This window comes from Bubalus kerabau, chromosome 17 (genome assembly GCF_029407905.1).
Source record: "Bubalus kerabau isolate K-KA32 ecotype Philippines breed swamp buffalo chromosome 17, PCC_UOA_SB_1v2, whole genome shotgun sequence".
In the NCBI taxonomy this organism is placed as follows: domain Eukaryota; kingdom Metazoa; phylum Chordata; class Mammalia; order Artiodactyla; family Bovidae; genus Bubalus; species Bubalus kerabau.
The window spans coordinates 21,101,668-21,120,369 of NC_073640.1; the positions used below are offsets into that span (position 1 = coordinate 21,101,668).

Genomic DNA, 18,702 nt, shown 5'->3' on the forward strand with positions numbered 1-18,702 from the left:
TGCAATCTGTCTGCCTGTTTCATTTCTGCTCTGCAGAGGGTAATAACCGATTTTCCTGCCCCTTGTGAAAAGTTAACAAGGAAGGGCTTCCCCATGCAGGTTCCGAAGCCCTGGCTCTGATTGACAAGTTGGCTGAGCACCAGCATGATGGAGGCATAGGAGGACAGACTTGTGGGAAGCTAAGGCTGCTGCGAGCCCTAGGGTGCCAGCAAGACCAAGAGGAAGTGAGGCAAGCAAGGCACCTAAGGGTGCGAAGTGTCAGGAGACACCCATTGTCCGGGCCCCTGAGAGCAGGCCCCCCTGAGATTTTTGCATCCTAGGTACTTCACTCGCCCCAGTAGAGTCTGGCTCCAGCCACTGGTAGCACCTTCCACATCCCACAGACCTCTGTGATTGGAAAACTGCTGCTCCTACTTGGAGCTTGCCTGGAGTCCTGGCTAGGTAAGGATGCACGTAACCAGCTGCATCCAGCATTGAGGAAAGCCAGACCCAAGGGGTAGCGATGAACGTGAGCCACCCTACTAACGTACTCAGCTTAGCCACTCACTTATCCCTGGGCATCAGTTTCCCCACCCATAAATGAGATGACCAGGGCAGTCAAAGGTGTTTCCTGCTCTGACTTCGGTGCCCCCTACTAGCTCATCTGGTCTGTGTGCATTAGGTTGCTATGCTTCTACCTTCTCAAGAGGAGCTGGGTCTAATGTGTGCAGGTTGGGTTCTATCTCTAGGTCGGGAAGATCCCCTGGAGAAGGAAATGGCAACTCACTCCAGTATTCTTGCCTGGGCAGTGGAGCCATGACGGGCAACAGCTCATGGGGTTGCAAAGACTTGGACATGACTTAGTGACTGAGTCCAAGCACACCCCATGAGCATGTGTGATCCACAGGAACATACCCTGTAGGTGACGACAGCCCCCACACAGCCCTGGGCTGGGGAGGAGAGAACCAGGCAGGCGGATGCTAATCGCATGGATTCCCTTTATTGAACTGTACTAGTTACTGCAGTCAGATTAAGTCACATTTAAAAGCAGACCATCCAGTTGCACTGAAACCGATTATATTCATTACATAGTTTTAATCACTGTCCGGTGAACTGGCAAATCCAATCAAAGCATTAGTCTTTAATTAAAAAAATTAAAAGGAAATATTCAGACAATAGCCAAGCAATCACATCACGATGCACAATTACCTAGAATTGCAATTAAAAAGTAGTTAACAGAAGGGGGGGAAAGAAAAACAAGAAAGAAAAATAAGAAGCGAAGAAAAAAAATCACACTAATCCTTTTTAAATAAAAAAAAACTATCAATATAATACATGAAGGAACAAAGGACAATCGCTTCCAAAAGCGGGTTTCTCTAACTCTAGAAATGTAGTCTGCGGCGGAAACTCTAAAAGCACACTAGCTGTAGCAGGACAATAAAAAATACTGAGCATGGAATACTTTTAATCTCTGCCATTAATATTCATTTCCAGCTGCTTATAATAGCAGCGCCTCATGGCCAAATCATTAGAGTTTTACATCTGGGTTGCAAATGACACTTTGATTGGATGTAATGTTCAAATGGCCCTCCCCACGGCGTCTCCGGCAAGCCTTCTGGAGAGAGGAGTCCTGTCGAGCGGTCCCTCACTGTGCATGCTGGCTCATCGTGTGGTTCTGCAAAGGCGAAGAAAGGAGACACGCATGAAGGCAGAAGAATGGAGAGCATGCCCGTCCCCTCCCACGCGGTGCATTTAAGCCGAGAGCCACAGAAAAGCATCTCGATTATGACAAAACAAAATGCAAGAACGAAAAAGTGCTCTGGCGACGCAGCTGCCAAGACGCCAAGTTGATTCGGGGCTTGGGGATGGGTTCCTGTTGCTGCCAACCTGGGCTCCCTGTGAATTTTTGTTTTTAGACCATTCAGGTCTTACCACGGGGACTGGCTATCCGGAGGGAGAGGGGAAAGGCTGCGCAGGCGGCGGGAATTGAAAAATCCCTGTTCACCTCTCCGTCTCCCTTTTGCTCTAATGATCAGGAGGAAATTATATCCGATCGCCTGCAGGCTTCCCCCAGATCCCCTCCACGGTCCTTCCGGGGAGATGCTCGGAGCCCGGTGGAGGGATGCAGCATGTGTGCCATGCAGCTCTTCAGCCAAGAAACGCCAGAGCGGCACTGATGTGCTCAGACAGGGGGCCGCCGCAGTGCCTATGGCGGAGGCAGGGGCCAGGTCACCCCCTACCCAAGCCGGGAGGGCCCGGGGGAGGGAGCCTGCATGTGCCGTCATATGACAGTGCTCTGGCCAGAAGGACCTTGTGTACAGTTCGAATCCGCCTGGGAATAGAGGGCCTGGGTGGAATCCTCTGGCTAAACGCTTCCGTCTCTCCATGGCCCAAGTCAGCTCTTCTCTCATGCCAGCCAGAGCAGAAAGGCAGTGTAGGTGTTTCCCCAGGAGCCAGTGGCCTGGGGCTGGGGTTGGCGTTTGGCCTCTTAAGAGCCTATCTTTTTATTTCTTTTGCAGTGGTCTGTATTCCAAATCCAGACCAATCTCATCAAAGCCTCAGGTGGTATTCAATCTCACGGCACCTGGAGAAAGGAAGCGGAATCCACCCAGGCCAGAGAAGCCCCGCCGTGGGGAGCAGCACAGGACCCCCAGCACAGGACCCCCGTACAGAAGCAGCTCCCCAAGAATGGACTGCCTCCGCAGACCTGGGCGCCCCTCCAGCGCAGCGACTCCTCCAGGGTTGGGAGCTGCTCCTGCAGTTCTGCCGATGACCACCAGGGGTCAGGCGCGGCTCTGCCTCTCTCTCCTGGGCTCCAGGACTGGACTGCGAGGGCGACCACAGGATGCCCGCAGCTTCGCGGGGAGGCCTGGGGCCACCCCCGCTTCCCAGCCCAGGGCCCCTGCGGCAGCCGCTGCCCACGGCGGGCATGGCTGCTGTCTCCTTGGTGATGTCGCCAACCCCTCCGGCAATCGCACGGCCCGGGAGAGGCAGCACCCTGGCCAGGAGAGGCAGCGCCCCGACCACACACGGCAGATGCTTGCTGACTCCAGCAGCTCGGAGCTACCAAGCCCTGCTGCCTCCCTTCTTGTGCTCCGGGGCACGGGCCACATGGCCGGACTCTGACCAGCACGGGTGCTCTGTGTGGTTGAAGGCACACCTCTTTCAGTCCCCACTGCAGGCTTACAAGGTAGGACATGGTAAAAAGGATACTGAAGCTCAGACAGGCTAAAATACACCCAGCCAGGAAGCAGGAGGGGGGTGGCAACGAATCCAAGAGAGCCGGGGGCTTGAGCGAGATGGCAGGGTTCCTACAGCACCTTTCCTCCCCATGGGCACCCAGTCTGTGGATCATCCAAACTCCTTTCCAGACACGAGCAACAACTCTGCCATCCTGGCCTGGCACCTCGGTGGGGGTGTCAGGGACCCAGAGGCGCAAGGCAGGTTGTCTGAGGCCACAGATGGGATGCGGCGGTTTCCATGGGAACGCCCACCCTCCAGCCGAGGCACCTCTCCCTGCACTTGTGCAGGGATAGCCAGCCGGTCCTGCGGGGAGCGGAGCCCACCCTACATCAAACCATCCTCCCAGCTCCCGGGCCTTTGCTCACTCAGTTCCCACCCCTTCTCTCCTCCCAACCATGCTCCTCTTGAAGTCCTCTGCTTCCCCTCCCAGGAGCCACTCAAGGCACCTCCAGCCCACCTCCCACACGTGCAAGTGCCTCCCAGGTGCCAGGCTGGCTGCCTCTGCTGAGCAGTAGACAGGGGGGGGGGGGGGATGGCATCACCTCTTCTCTCAGTCCCACCGAGTTTGGCCCAGGGCTGCTCACTGTGCTGATCGGACCCCTGGGCCCACCACGTCCAGCAGCGGCATCACAGGTGCAGCTTCCAGCAATGAATAATGTGGTGGTTTCACTCTCCCACCCTGCCAACAGCCAGTCAGTTAACAGTGCCCTGTTGCCCGGGCTCCCTGGGTGTGGTCAGGTCCTTCTTGATTTGCACGGGGTTGTGGGGGGGGGAGGGGGGCATTAAGGTAAACATGTATAGCTCTGACTTTGTTCTCAAATTTTGATTCTGAGGGTCTGATACCAAGTAGACAGTAAATATTTTTGCATCAGTGGAAGGATAAATAAATGAAGATGTGTACAGGGAGGATGCATGGTAAGGGGAGAGGACAGTCCAAAGCGGGGGCACAGCATAGAGGAAGGTATGGAGGCTGGAATAAGCCCGACCAGTGCAGGCACCAGTGGGGTGATCCCAGCACAGAGGTCATAGAGAGGACTGCCGGGAGCCCTGAATGCCCTTGAACGTGGACTCTGTTTCATAAGCAGCAGAAAACCAGATGATGTCTGATCTTCACAGACTCCTCAGGGCTACCCAGCAGCAACAAGGGAAAAGGTAGTGTCCGGGGCTCTCTGGATAATGAAGCAGCCTCTTGCCAAGATGCCAAGAGCAGGGCCGGTGTGACCCACGTGGTCCACAGCAGCTCAGCCAGGTACAGAAATCCTGGAGGTGGGAACCTACGCCTAGGACCACTGATGAGGACATTTCAGGAACAAATGCCACTTCTCAGGCGAAAACAACAGCAGCTTTCTCTCTTAAGGAGCAGGAGCTGGTGGCTTTTCCGTTAGACTCAAGGAAGAACTTCCTCAAAGAGGGTCCTGAGACAGTGGGGTGAAACTTCCTTTCCTGAAGTTCTCCAGAAACAAAAAGCCCAGGATGTCCCAGCAGATGGAAATGCTGAAACTCAATGCAGGGACGGGGCCAGGCACCAGAATTCATTCAGCACTGAGCTGTGAAGCGCCTGCTGGAGACTCTGCCCTGGGACGGGCATAGGGAAGGGAGGGGATGACTCCAGCTCGGCTCAGCCCACAATCCTGACTGCGGAAACGGGGATGTGCCAAGAGACACCCAGACTTGGGTGCAGTATGATAGCTCTGGTGGAGCCGGGTCAAGGCCGCCCAGTAATTATGGGGGTGGGGGTGCCGAGAAGCCCACATACCAGGACAAGCCGGCACCAGCTCCTCCTCAGGAAGGGCGGAGGGGTGGCGGGGACCGTCCCCAGGACTCACCAACCACTAACGCACCTGTGCGCTGAGCAGCTCCGCCGACGGCACAGTTCAATAACCCTAAAAAGCCGGGCTGCTTTCCCCCACGGCTTGGAGCTGCGGTCGGTTCCAGGGATGGGGGAGCTTCATCAAGTCTTCTTAGAGTTCCTTGCACCCGGCATGGTTCTCACAAGGGCATTTTGGCTTAATGTCTATTTCTCTGTTTATGCCTGTGCTATATTTAGCCCCTTCCGAGAAGCAAGAAAATCGTTTTTTAAAGATGCTACCGAACCGCAGAAGAACACTTTCCCGGCCTCATAAAGGCCGGGGCGAGGGCGGGGGTGGCAGCCGGCAAGGACGGGGAAGGTGCCTAGAGACGGGGGGCGTCTGGCATCCACACGGGCCTCGGTGCCTGCCAGGGAGACGCAGGTGTGGGCCGAGGAGCAGGTGAGAAAAATAAAACGGGAGAACGGGAGGGCGGTGGGTGGCCCTGGTTTGCGGCGGAGATCCATCCGCTCTGTGCGGCTCTGGTGGCGGAGGTTTCTGGAAGGGCCGGTGCCGGCTGCCTCTGCCTGGTGCCCCGACCTGTCAGCTCCCTGGGATAGAAGCGAGAGAGGGGCCGGTCGGGCCCCGGCTGGGGTCCTGGTGAACCCTGTGTCTGTGGAAGTCATCCCCAGAGGACTGTGGCCGTGGAGGATCCCTCGGTCACACCCTCACATTCATTTACATAGTTATTCATTCCTTCAACAAACCTTTTTACGAAATACCCTGCTACGTGAGAGCCGCCTTGTTTGTCACTAGGAAGTCAGCAGTAAAATAACCCGGATCCAGGGCCCAAGCCAGGGTATGGTCTGGGTAGTGAGGAAGCATCAGAATCATGGAGTCTGTGGCGGGACCGTCCTCCCCAAAGCGCAGACACACACTGGCACACGCCAGGTGGAGATTGTGGTGGGGGTCCTGTTCTGGCTTCATTGTTCCAGGAGGCATCCCTGGCTCAACACACCTCCAGGCCCCACAACAGGCATGCGTACGAATCATGTGCACACACACACATGCACACGCAGACACACACACACACACACACACACACACACACACTGGTGTGTCCCTCCCTGGTCGGGATTTCTTCTCCAGGTCGTGGTTCTGTTTTCTGTCCCTTGGTCTGAGACCCTGCTTGGTGTCCCTTTGATGCCCACCCACCGCAGAGTCAAGTAGAAAAGACTAGTGATGCTTAAACATGCTGGGTGCCTGGTGGCATGGAAAACTCTGCCTGCGAGGCAATGAGAGACTGCTCTGCACCCCCTGAGATGCACGGGCGTGGGCTGGAGAGGATTTCTCCGCACTGTTGGTCATTATGGGCTGCCCCTCCTGTGCTCCTGCCATGCTGATGACAAAGCATCTCTAAAGTCCTGGAAGGACTTTAGGACCTGGAAGGTCCTAAAAGGACCATCGCCTGGTCCTTTGCACGTGCCCCATTCGTGCTAGCCCCTGCTCGGGGGGATCGCAAGGCAGGCGGAGAGGGGCTGGCTCCTGGGTTTGAATCCTGGTTCTGCCACTTACTAGCCACGTGACCTTGACCTCTGGGGGACTTGGGGTGGAGGGAGCAGCAATAACCGACTTTGTAAGAGACTTTGTAAGGAAGGGAGGAGGCGTGTCCTCTTCTGGTCATTCACGCACCCCTTCCCACAGTCGTTCACAGAGGCCATGGACACACAGAGTTGGGGGAGCCCCAGCCTCTTCCTTGAGAGGCTCACAGCTCCACAGTGTGGCAGGGGACTGAATTCAAAGAGCCTCACTCCCAAAGTGCACAGAAGAAGTCCCAGGGCTTAGCCTCACATCCCCATGGCAGATGTAAGGCTGCAGGGACACAGCCCCGCACCCTGAGAACATCCCACCCGCCCACTCACCCAGCCCTACCTGCAGATCACAGCTGGCCTCACCTTGACCACATCACTTGCCTCTGGTTGGGGAAGAGGCTGTGGTCCGTCCCCTTTCTCCCCACCGCTGGGCCAGTCCCTGGTGGCTTCCGACCCAGTAGCTCTCACGAGGCTGGCTTTACAAAGAGCAGACTGCAGGAGCGGGGATCAAGTCCAAGAACCTGCCTTAGCCACGGGAAGATTCGTTTCCAGGAAAAAGGTAGATCCTTCGGGCTAATGCTGCAGGCCTGTTCAGGCTAAGAGAGGTTCTGGTATTGGTTCATTTAGCAAACATGGAGCCTGGCCGTGTGCAGTGGACAGAGACAGAGGAGAGACAGAGTGAGGCGTATCCTGGCCTTCTACCAGCTCATGGCTGAAGGATGGAGAGCTGATTTCTGATTGGGAGGAGTTTAACGAGAAAGCTGGCCTCCAAGCTGCCCTTTTGAGGATTGCTTAGGTTAGGATTTGCATTAGTGCGAGCGTGTGTGTGCGTGTGTGTGTGTGTGGGCATGTGCTCACTTTCCAGGGAGATGGGACCACCCAGACAAAGGCTGATGGTGTGAAGGATCCTGACAACAATCACAGCTAAGCCTCACGGCAACCCCGGGGACTAAATACTCTCTATCCCTATTTCACAGATGAGAAAACTGAGGCACAGCATGGAGGTCCCACAGCTGGTAATGGCGGTGCGGGGGCTGTACCCGTGCAGTCTGTATGCAGAGCCCACTCTTCAGCAGAGCCCTCGTCTGTCTGCAAAATGTGAAAAGTGCAGCATATGTTGGGGGAACAATGAATAATTCAGCTTGGCAGAAGCACAGGGCATGTGCCATGGAGACAAGCCTGGAAAGGAAGGCGGGGGCCTTATTGATGAGGTTCCTTGATGCCAGACGAGGCAGCTTGCCCTTAAATCTGGGCCATGGGGAGCCATCGAAGGTATTTGAGCTGTGGAGTTACACAAGAGTCAAGGAACAGGGAGCTGCACACACCTCCAGCCAGAAGGGTCCTCCGGTAGGACCTTCGTGCTCTCATCTCCCTCGGCCCTTCCCGTAACACCCCCTCCCGGCCCCTGGTACCCGCACAGTATCTTTCCCTTCGGGGAGGGTTCAGGCGCAGGCAGCCCGCCTCCCTCTCCGCTGCGCATCACCTGGGCAGCCCCTCTCTGCTAGTGAGCACTTATTTTTAGAAGCGTTTGACAATCGTCCAAGGGTCTAAGACGAACAGATGGCCTGTCTTAAAGGCTCGTATGTTCGCTAGTTTGCACTTCTGACAAACGGTAAGCACACTCGAGAGCACGCCATAAACAGAGCTGAATGAATACTCAGAACACAATTTAGCTAATGCACGTCATGAAAATTAGGAGTGAGTGATGGCCGAGGTTCCCTCTAAATGCCTGCCCGGTGACGCACTCGCTCTCCTGGGGGCCCCAGCTCTGACGTGTCTGCGCCCCACTTCCCCCGCTCCCGGCCCACCCTTCTGGCTGACAGCTGCCCGTCTGCACAGAGGGCGTGGAGAGGTTCGCTGGTGTGGAAGGGACACCATTCAGCATCAGGAGGGTCCAGAGTGAAGCTGGTGACCCGCCAGTCTAAGACAAAGCCCGAGATGTCCTACAAGGCCCAGGCAGCCCCTCCGTGCGTGGGGACGTGTGTGGGGCTTCCCTGGCCCTGCCTCCCAGACAGCCAGACGGGCTGTCGTCTGCCACTCCGGAACAGCGGGAAGTGAGCGTCGCACCCGTTTAGCTGGGGAAGTCTGTCTCTCGTGTGACTGCCTCAATTCATCCAGATCTCCTGGCATGGAGGGGGATTCCAGCTTCCGGGGAACAGTGGGGTTAGCTGCTCTCATCTCCCATGGAGGGGAGTCTGCCACTTTCTGGCAGAACCCCAAACAGGAGCAGTTTTGTGGACCTCAAGTCACCTGGGGGCATGTGAGATAGAGCTTTTGACCTTTGCTGCTGCTCGTATCCCCAAAGGAGCTGAACATCTACTTTCTTTCATCCTCTCCACTGCTCTAAGGACCTCAGGTGGGCAAGTGAGCACCCCCTCTAAACCTCTCTCTCCAGCACCCAGGACCCAAGAGCCCGAAGCAGGGAGCGTAACCAACAACCAGTCCCAGGAGCGGGAAAAATATCTTCTAGTGAAAATGTGGGAGAAAATGTTGTTGTGAAAAAGAAGAAGAAGAAGAAAAAAAAAAGCCCAATGAACTCCCAAGGGGTCAGGTTCTATACGGCTGTGCTTTGGAAATAAAACCCACTGGAGAATAGATTATTAGGAGGGAACTGAAGCCTTCTATTAGGAACTCAGCCCGTAAACAGGCTCCCATTCAGAGTCACCCAACAAAACAAGGGAGCTAATAATACCTGCCCAGAGGGCCCGCAGGCTCCTGGGAGCTGCACTTCAGCATGCAAATGGGCCCAGCTGGTCTGTTTGTGAGCACAGAATCACAGGCAAGCCACTAGACTTTTACCAACCAGCTGTGCAAGGGAAAACGAGGGTTTATGGCCGTGTCACGGGCAGAGGAAGGAGAAATCTCTCCAGGGCTGTTTACCAATCCGCCTCTCCTCGGCGACAAGCCTGACCCCCCGAGTCCAGAGTTAATGTGGCTGCCACTCTTGCTGCTTCTCGAAAGGGAGGTGGAGTCCCTCGGGGGCTGGGTACCCAGCACACTCTGGGACCAAGGGCCGAGAACCGAGGGTTTCGGCCATAACACGCCAGGTGGCCACGATTTCCCTGCGTGTGGACTCGGGCCCCTCCCAGGTGGGGACACCACGCTGGCCTGACAGTGGTCACCGGGAAGTCCACGCTAAACACAGCCTAGCGCCTGCTTGGAACGAGCTCCTGGGGTTCATCTCAAATACGAATGAGGCACGGCCCCCTGCCCCCAAAGTGTCTGAGTCGGGTGTCTGAAAGATAGGATTGCGCCCCGCGGGAGCAAGGTGGGAATCGGGTCACACAGGCCACCAGAGTGTGAGGAGAGGCGTAGGCAGCAGTGCTGACGCTCCGTTAAAAATGGCACGGGGGGACTTCCCTGGTGGCCCAGCGGTTAAGCATCCGCCTTGCAGTGCCGGGGTTGAGGGTTCGATCTCTGGTGGGGGAAGTAAGATCCCACATGCCTTGGGGCAACGAAGCCCGCGCCTCGCAACTACTGAGCCTGTGCACCAAAACTGGAGAGCCCGCCTGACGCAACGAGGAGCCCCGTGCAGCAACTAAGACCCAAGGCAGCCAGATAAAGAAAAGAAAACATATATATAAAAAAAAAAGGTGTGTGGAGAGTGGGCTCCCAAGACCACTAGAGGGAAGGGTGCTCTCCTCCTCCCTGAGAGCACGTCTGCTGGTCTTAGTGATGGTCAAAGAAGACCACACACCACGCACACGGAACACCCTATTAGTGGGCCCCAAGCTCACAGTTAGATCTTCCCTGTAGCTCAGAAGGTAAAGAACCCGCCTACAATGCAGGAGACCTGGGTTCGATCCCTGGGTCAGGAAGATCCTTTGGAGAAGGGAATGGCAATCCAGTATGCTTGCCTGCAGAATCCCATGGACAGAGGAGCCTGGCAGGCTACAGTTTGTGGGGTTGCAAAGAGCTGGACAGGACTGAGCGACTAACACTGCTACTGCTAAACTCACAGTAAGGGTTAATAAACTGAAACACAGAGGCTGATTTTGGGGAGACATGGCTGTGTGGGTAGGGCTCCCTGACCATATACAGCCACGCCCGGACTGGACCACAGCCTGCTGCTCAGGGTGCTGTGAGGTCCACCAGCAAGCCGGCCAGGTGCAAAGCTGTAAGGCACGGCAAGCACTGTGGCCTCCCAGCAACCCAAGCCTCACCGGAAAGAGCCAGCCCTCATGGGCTCCGGGCAATTGCGGTCCTGTGGGAATGCAGGCCCAGTGTGGCCAGCATGGCTGGTTCTGTAGGAAAAACTGAAAAATGGGAGATTTTTTAAAAATATATACAAAACATCTCAATGTGTAAAGCATGATCACCCAATGAAAACATGTCTGCAGGTCACATCTGGCCCCCAGGGCTGCCAGCTTGAGGCTGCTGGTATTCTGAGAGGCCCTCCCGACACCTGAGGTGTCTCCCGGTACACAGAGTGGCTGATGCCCAGGGCAGTGGGGAGGGCAGGCAGTGCTATTAGGTGGCACGTGGCCCATCATTAGGATGGAGGACAGAAGAGGAAGCTCTGCTGAGGCTGGCACAGTCCCCCAGGTCCTGGGTACCGCTGCTACATGGGTGCTTTCCAGGGGCGCAGCCTGAGGGTTTCCAGGCATGCCAGGTGGGAGCAAGTCTGGGAAACCCGCCTTCCCTAGGGTCACATTTTGAAATGCTAAAATGTCCATCTTTCCAGGCAGCCCCTCCCTCAAGCACTCTGAGAGAACAGCACCAGTTTGCCATGACCACCCGTTCAAGAGTCTTGAAGATAATCCCCCTCGTACCTCCCTTTCTTCTAAAGAAGTTGAGAATCATCCCAGTCATCACCCACCATGCCTCATGGGGAAGGAGAGGGCCGGGCATCATGGGGGGACTGCCCTTGGGGGCACTTATGAGCTCAGTATGGTATGATGGGGCTCCTCTGCCCACCCCCAAACACACACTCTCATGGATGCCCTGCACTCACACATCCAAGGAGAGGGGAAGTGGGAGATCTCTGCACGATCCCCCACTGGGTTCCAAACACACACACAGGTACCCCCAAATGAAATGTACACAGATACACACGTGTGTGCATGCATGCTGTCACTTCAGTCGTGTCTGACTCTTTGCGACCCTATGGACTGTAGCCCACAAGGCTCCTCTGTCCATGGGATTCTCCAGGCAAGAATACGGGAGTGGGTTTCCATGTCCTCCTCCAGGGGATCTTCCCGATCCAGGGATCAAGCCCACATCTCCTGTATCTCCCACACTGCAGGCAGAGTCTTTACCGCTGAGCCATCAGGGAAGCCCACAGATACACACACACTCATGGACAGCCACACACATACAGTCTCACAGATACACCAGTCACACACACATTCATGAACACCACCCAATCCCAGTGTGCTGGTGTGAACACACACACACACACACACAGACATTACACTGACAACATGCTGAAAATGGTTCAGGGTCGGTTATTGTTATTTTGGCTTTTTGTCTCCTCACATAGGTGGCTCAGATGGTAAAGAATCTGCCTGCAATGCAGGAGACTCGGCTTCAACCCCTGGGTTGGGAAGATCCGCTGGAGAAGGGAATGGCAACCCACTCCAGTATTCTTGCCTGGAGAATCCCATGGACAGAGGACTCTGGCGGGCTACAGCCCACGGGGGTCGCAGAGTCGGCCGTGGCCGAAGCGATTAACACATAGCGCAGCTGACCCGCCCTGACTCACACCACTTCGGGGACACACCTGCCAGCCCCCACTAGCCAGTGGCCCTGGTTTCCACTCTGGCTCCCTCTTCATGGCAGTGGGATGCTGGGAGAATAAAGAGCTGTGAGAGGCACGTCCCAAATTCTCTCTTCCGGGGAGCAGGGAGGCGAGATCTCTGCTTAACTCCCAGTGGGTTCCAACCACACCCAGAAGAAATCCAGGCCCTGGACCCCAGGCCTGATGGTCCTACAAGGTCTGGCGCCTGCTGGCCCTGAAGCCTCAACTGCCTTCTCCCGGCTCCCCAAGCAGGCCAAGCTCTTTCCCTGCTCAGCCCTCCTGGCAGCCACTCCACAGCCCCAAGGCTCCCTCCCGTCTCCCTAGGCTCCTCTGCCTCTGACTTGTGTGCCCTGGGAAAGCCCTTCCTGCCCACCTGATGAGAGACCCCTGTTTTGGTTCAGCTCTGCACCTGCACAGGTATCCCTCTAGCACTTTCCTCAACCTGCCACGACCAGGCTGCTTCCCTGGCCCTCCCTAGGCTGTGGGCTGCAGGCAGGGACCCTGTCTCTCCCTTCTCTGCTGGGCGGTGTCAGCTCCAAGCCTGTGTTTGCTAAAAATGCAGTAAGAACAGCCAGTGAGCGACGGTAGTGAGGCGAAGCCTCCACCGACAGGGTCAGGGAGAGGAGAAGAAGCAAGGCTGCTCCTCTTCCCCGTGTCCCCAGCCCCGCCCAGGGCATGTTATACTTTTCCCTTAGAAGTCGGGGGATCCTTTGAAGACACTGCGCTAAGTGCAACGAGCTGGTCACAGAAGGACAAAGACGGCATGACTCACTTCTATGAGGTTCCCAGAGACAGGAAGGAGGATGGTGGTTTCCAGGGGCTGCAGGAGGAGGGAGGGGAGTCACTCACTCACGGGGACACGGTTTCCGTTTGGGGAGATGGAAAAGATCTGTGGATGGTGGTGATAGTTCACAACCACGTGAAGGTACTTACTGCCACTGAACTGTCTACCTAAAAACGGTTAAGGACTTTCCTGGTAGTCCGGTGGTAAAGAATCTGCCTGCCGAAGGAGGGGACACAGGTTCGAAACCTGGTCAGGGAAGACCCACATGTCACAGAGCCACTAAGCCCATGCACCAACTATGAAGCCTGTGCTTTAGAGCCCATGCTCCAGAACAAGAGAGGCCACCGCCATCAGAAGCCCGTGAACCACAGCAAAGAGCAGTCCCCGTTCACCCACAGCAAGGAAGACCCAGCACAGCTGGAGAAAAAAAAAAGTGGTTAAAATGATAAATTTTAGGTAAGTGTATTTTATGTTGTGTGTTAGTCGCTCAGTTGTGTCCAACTCTTTGCAACCCCATGGACTGTGGCCCGCCAGGCTCCTCTGTCCATGGGATTCTCCAAGGAAAAATACTGGAGTGGGTTGCCATCTCCTTCTCCAGGGGATCTTCCCAACCCAGGGATTGAACCCATGTCCCCTGCATTGGCAGGCAGGTTCTTTACCACTAGCACCACCTGGGAAGCCCCGAGTGTATTTTACCACAATCTTTTCAGAAAATGAGTGGGGTCTTATTTTGTAAACAGGCAGATTGGGAGGGTGAGATTTTGCATTCTACAGCTAAGATGCCAGGGCCGATCCTGGGCTGTAACCCTCACCTATTTGGTTCTAGGGTTGGAGGTTGGAACTTGCATGGACTGTAGCTGTGGGATGCAGCCTGTAGAGGCCTCGGCTGGAGCTGCAGCATCTAGGGGACACATCACCGGCCAACATGGCTGCAAGACCAAGGCCTTTTCCACCCCCGTGGTGCACAGGGGTTCGTCTGCAGTGCCCTATGGCTACCACCAGTGGCCTGGCTCCAGGGGCCAGATCACAGGACAGAGTACCTTGTGAGACCTGTAGACCTTCATGCCCTGAGCCACACTGCAGACAGGCTTCCCCTGCAGTCACCGCCAAGTCCAAAGGACTGGGGCACTGACAATTTTCAAACCCTGCTGGATGGACGTGTTCCTCTGCTCCTTCAGTGAGGGAGATGGGAAGCCGAGAATGAGGTACGCCTATGGCATACTTTGCCATGTTGGGGGAAAAAGAGTGGGGGAGAATTTTTCCTTGTAATTTTTTTCTGAAATCAATCTGATGAGCAAACTCAGCTCCATAGATAGTCATCATATTTCACAAGCCCAAAAAATCAGGACAAATAGCCAACAGTTGGGACAAAATACTTGAAATCAGGACTGTTCTGGAAAATCTAGGTCACACGGTCACTAATTATACAGAACATGTATGTTCAGGTCCCTTAACTAACCCAGTGTTTTCAGGTCTTATAAATGGTATTTTAAAACTTTGATCATATCCATTTCGTCTTTCTTCCAAACTTTGGCTAACAGGAAAACTTTCCTGAATCCTCAAAATTTCTAGAAGATTAACGCCTGCAGAGGGAAAGCTATCCTGGCAGATTATTCTGAGGGTGGTCCTCCTTGGAAAGCATGGCTTATCATCCCCCGTAAATGGTTTCCAGGGCCACATGGCCCAGCCCCTCGCCGACAGACCCCCAGGCTGCAGGGCCAGAAGTTCTGAAGATGGACCTAATTTGCTGTGATGAATTGTGTGCATGCACCAGCGATCAAAACTGCAGCTGAGACCGATTATATTTAATGATCTCAAAGGTTCTTATGAAAACACTTGGGGGTATATCCTCGTCCATTTGGAGAGGATGTCCAGTCTGGCACAAAGCAGAGGGGTAAGGGTGACCTTTACTGACCTAGAAAGGCAGGGCTCCTTGGGATCTGGGCCTGCTGACAAGGTTGATGAACACTGTGGCCCAGCTTGCAAGGCCTCGTCTGCCCTTGTATACACTCAGCTTCCAACCGAACTGGGCATATCATCACTGCCCACACACAAAGTGGGTCTGCTCTTGACCTTGTAGGTCAGCCTTTTGCCTTCCCTTCCACCACCAGAACTTGCTGATTTCCATGAGGCAAACCAAGGACCATCTAGATCCCCAGTCTGTTCTGTTCCTCTCAACTCATCAGAGGGGTGTGTGTGCGTGTGTGCGAGCGTGTGTGTGTGTGGGGGGGACACGCCCAGCTCTAGGGTGAGAGGAGGGATGGAGAGCAGTTAAGCATGGAATTAAGAGTATATGAGAAAGGTGTCATGCTGCTGCTGCTGCTAAGTCACTTCACTCGTGTCCAACTCTGTGCGACCTCATAGACGGCAGCCCACCAGGCTTCGCCATCCCTGGGATTCTCTAGGCAAGAATACTGGAGTGGGTTGCCATTTCCTTCTCCAATGCATGAGAGTGAAAAGTGAAAGTGAAGTCACTCAGTCGTGTACGACTCTTCGAGACCCCATGGACTGTAGCCTAACAGGCTCCTCCGTCCATGGGATTTTCCAGGCAAGAGTACTGGAGTGGGTTGCCATTTCCTTCTCCAATGCATGAGAGTGAAAAGTGAAAGTGAAGTTGCTCAGTCGTGTATGACTCTTCGAGACCCCATGGACTGCAGCCTAACAGGCTCCTCCATCCATGGGATTTTCCAGGCAAGAGTACTGGAGTAGGGGTGCCATTGCCTTCTCCGAAACGTGTCATGAAAGCTGTGTAATTCCTAGTACTTAGCACTCAGTACTGATGGCTGGCCAGCCGGATGTGTAGCTAGATGGAAGGAGAAATGGATGGTGCATGAGTGGGTGAATGATAAATGAATGGATATATGGATGGATGAATGGATAGATGGACAAATGTGCAGATGAGTGGATGGGAGGAGAAAGAGGAGTGCAGAAACAAATAAGCGGGAAGGAGGTAGAAGGATCGGAGTTCAAACTCTGCTTTAGCCACCTAATATATGGATATGACCCAAGGCAAGTCACTTCACTTAAGTACCTATTTACTCATCTGAAAAATGGGACAAATAGCATCTACCTCATAGCCTTGTTATGAGTTTCAAATTAGGTAATATATAGAAAAGTGCTTACAATATGTGAAATGGTACACAGATGTTTAATATTATCACAGTTACTACTAATCACAAGGGTTTGCCATCGCTGTCAACATCAAAGCACGGATGAGCCCACGTTTTGGAGCTGGCAGCTTCAGAAAGGATGGGGAAACTGAGATGAGCCATAGAGGTGCAGCTACTGACCTGTGTGTCCACATCTGGATTTAGTAGGGGGCCAGTCACTGAGCTGCAGAGCAGGGAGCCCCACTTGCCTCCCTGTTCAAACACCCAAAGGCAGGTGGGTGGAAGACATCCCCTCTCCCACCTCAGGCCCCACTTCTCCCAGCTTTATTGCCCTTTCCCAGCCTCAGTTTTCAGGTCTGCAAAATGGTGAGAGTGAAGAATGCTTCTAGTGGTTCCCAGCTGTTGCGGCGCCAATGAGATATTTGCAAACTGTGAAGTGCTGCACCAGGGCCCCAAACTCAGAGCCTGGGTGGGTAATAAACCGGGTGAGGCTGACCACGTGGGGGGCGGTATTGAACGAGAGCTTACATTCCCGTGTCTAAAGAGGGCAGCTGATTGTTGCCATGCAGGACTGTGGTCCAGGGGCTGTCAGTTCTCATTTGCAGAAAAATCAAGAAATCTAGCAATTTAGTGTGGCAGTAAAGAGACAGAATCTGGGGCCGGTGGCCTCGGTCCAGCACTGACGAGCTCTGTGGCCTCGGAGTTAGTTAACTTCTCGGCGCCTCAGCTCAGTTATCTTAATAATAGAGGCATTGTGAGGATTCAATGCCTCAGTGTATGGAAGTGCTAAGAACACTGCCTGGCATGTAATAAGGACTATATTAATGTTAACCACTGTAATTATAGGAAATCTGAATTTTGAAACATAGACAACCCTTTCAGTTCAGTCCAGTCAGTCAGTCATGTCTGACTCTTTGTGACCCCATGGACTGCAGCACACCAGGCTTCCCTGTCCATCACCAGCTCCTGGAGTTTACTCAAACTCATGTCCATTGAGTTGGTGATGCCATCCAACCATCTCATCCTCTGTCATTCCCTTCTCCTCCTCTTTCAATCTTTCCCAGCATCTGGGTCTTTTCCAGTGAGTCAGTTCTTTGCATCAGGTGGCCAAAGGATTGGCGTTTCAGCGTCAGAATCAGTCCTTCCAATGAATATTCAGGACTGATTTCCTTTAGGATGGACTGTTTTGATCCCCTTACAGTCCAAGGGACTCTCAAGAGTCTTCTCCAACACCTCAGTTCAAAAGCATGAATTCTTTGGTGCTCAGCTTTCGTTACAGTCCAACTCACACATCCATACATGACCACTGGAAAAACCGTAGCTTTGACTAGACAGACCTTTGTTGGCAAAGTAATGTCTCTGCTTTTTAATATGCTGCCTAGGCTGGTCATAGCTTTTCTTCCAAGGAGCACGTGTCTTTTAATTTCATGGTGGCAGTCACCATCTGCAGTGATTTTGGAACCCAAAAAATAAAGTCTGTCACTGTTTCCATTGTTTCTCCATCTATTTCCCATGAAGTGATGGGACTAGATGCCATGATCTTCGTTTTCTGAATGTTGAGTTTTAAGCCAACTTTGTCACTCTCCTCTTTCACTTTCATCAAGAGGCTCTTTAGTTCTTCTTCACTTTCTGTCATAAGGGTGGTGTCATCTGCATATCTGAGGTTATTGATATTTGTCCCAGAAATCTTGATTCCAGCTTGTGCTTCATCCAGCCTGGCATTTAGCATGATGTACTCTGGATATAAGTCAAATAGGCAGGGTGACAATATACAGCCTTGACATACTCCTTTTCCTATTTGGAACCAATCTGCTGTTCCATGTTCAGTTCTAACTGTTGCCTCTTGATCTGCATACAGATTTCTCAGGAGGCAGGTAAGGTGGTCTGGTATTCCCATCTCTTGAAGAATTTTCCACAGTTTGTTGTGATCCACATAGTCAAAGGCTTTGGTGTAGTCAATAAAGCAGAAGTAGATCTTTTTCTGGAACTCTCTTCCTTTTTCAATAATCCAGTGGATGTTGGCAATTTCATCTCTGGTTTCTCTGCTTTTTCTAAATCCTGTTTGCACATCTAGAAGTTCACAGTTCACGTACTGTTGAAGCCTGACTTGGAGAATTTTGAGCATTACTTTGCTAGCATGTGAGATGAATGCAATTGTGCACTAGTTTGAGCATTCTTTGGCATTGCCTTTCTTTGGGATTGGAATGAAAACTGACCTTTTCCAGTCCTATGGCCACTGCTGAGTTTTCCAAATTTGCTAGCATATTGAGTGCAGCACTTTAACAGCATCATCTTTTAGGTCAACTGGAATTTTATCACCTCCACTAGTTTTGTTCGTGGTGATGCTTTCTAAGGCACACTTGACTTCACATTCCAGGATCTCTGGCTCTAGGTGAGTGATCACACCGTCTGGTTATCTGGGTCATGAAGATCTTTTTTGTATAGTTCTGTGTATTCTTGCCACCTC

At 53.5% G+C, this 18,702-nt stretch overlaps 1 protein-coding gene across 2 annotated transcripts in view; it reads right to left on the reverse strand.

Annotated features, from left to right (window-relative positions):
* Positions 1-957: 957 nt before the first annotated feature.
* Positions 958-18,702, reverse strand: part of ZNF423 (zinc finger protein 423) — a 346,039-nt gene continuing 328,294 nt past the window's right edge. For both annotated transcript variants that reach the window (XM_055554096.1, XM_055554097.1), the window contains one exon: positions 958-1,654. In XM_055554096.1, coding sequence (XP_055410071.1) covers positions 1,625-1,654 — 30 coding nt within the window. In that variant the 3' untranslated portion in view covers positions 958-1,624. The remainder of the gene's footprint in view (positions 1,655-18,702) is intronic.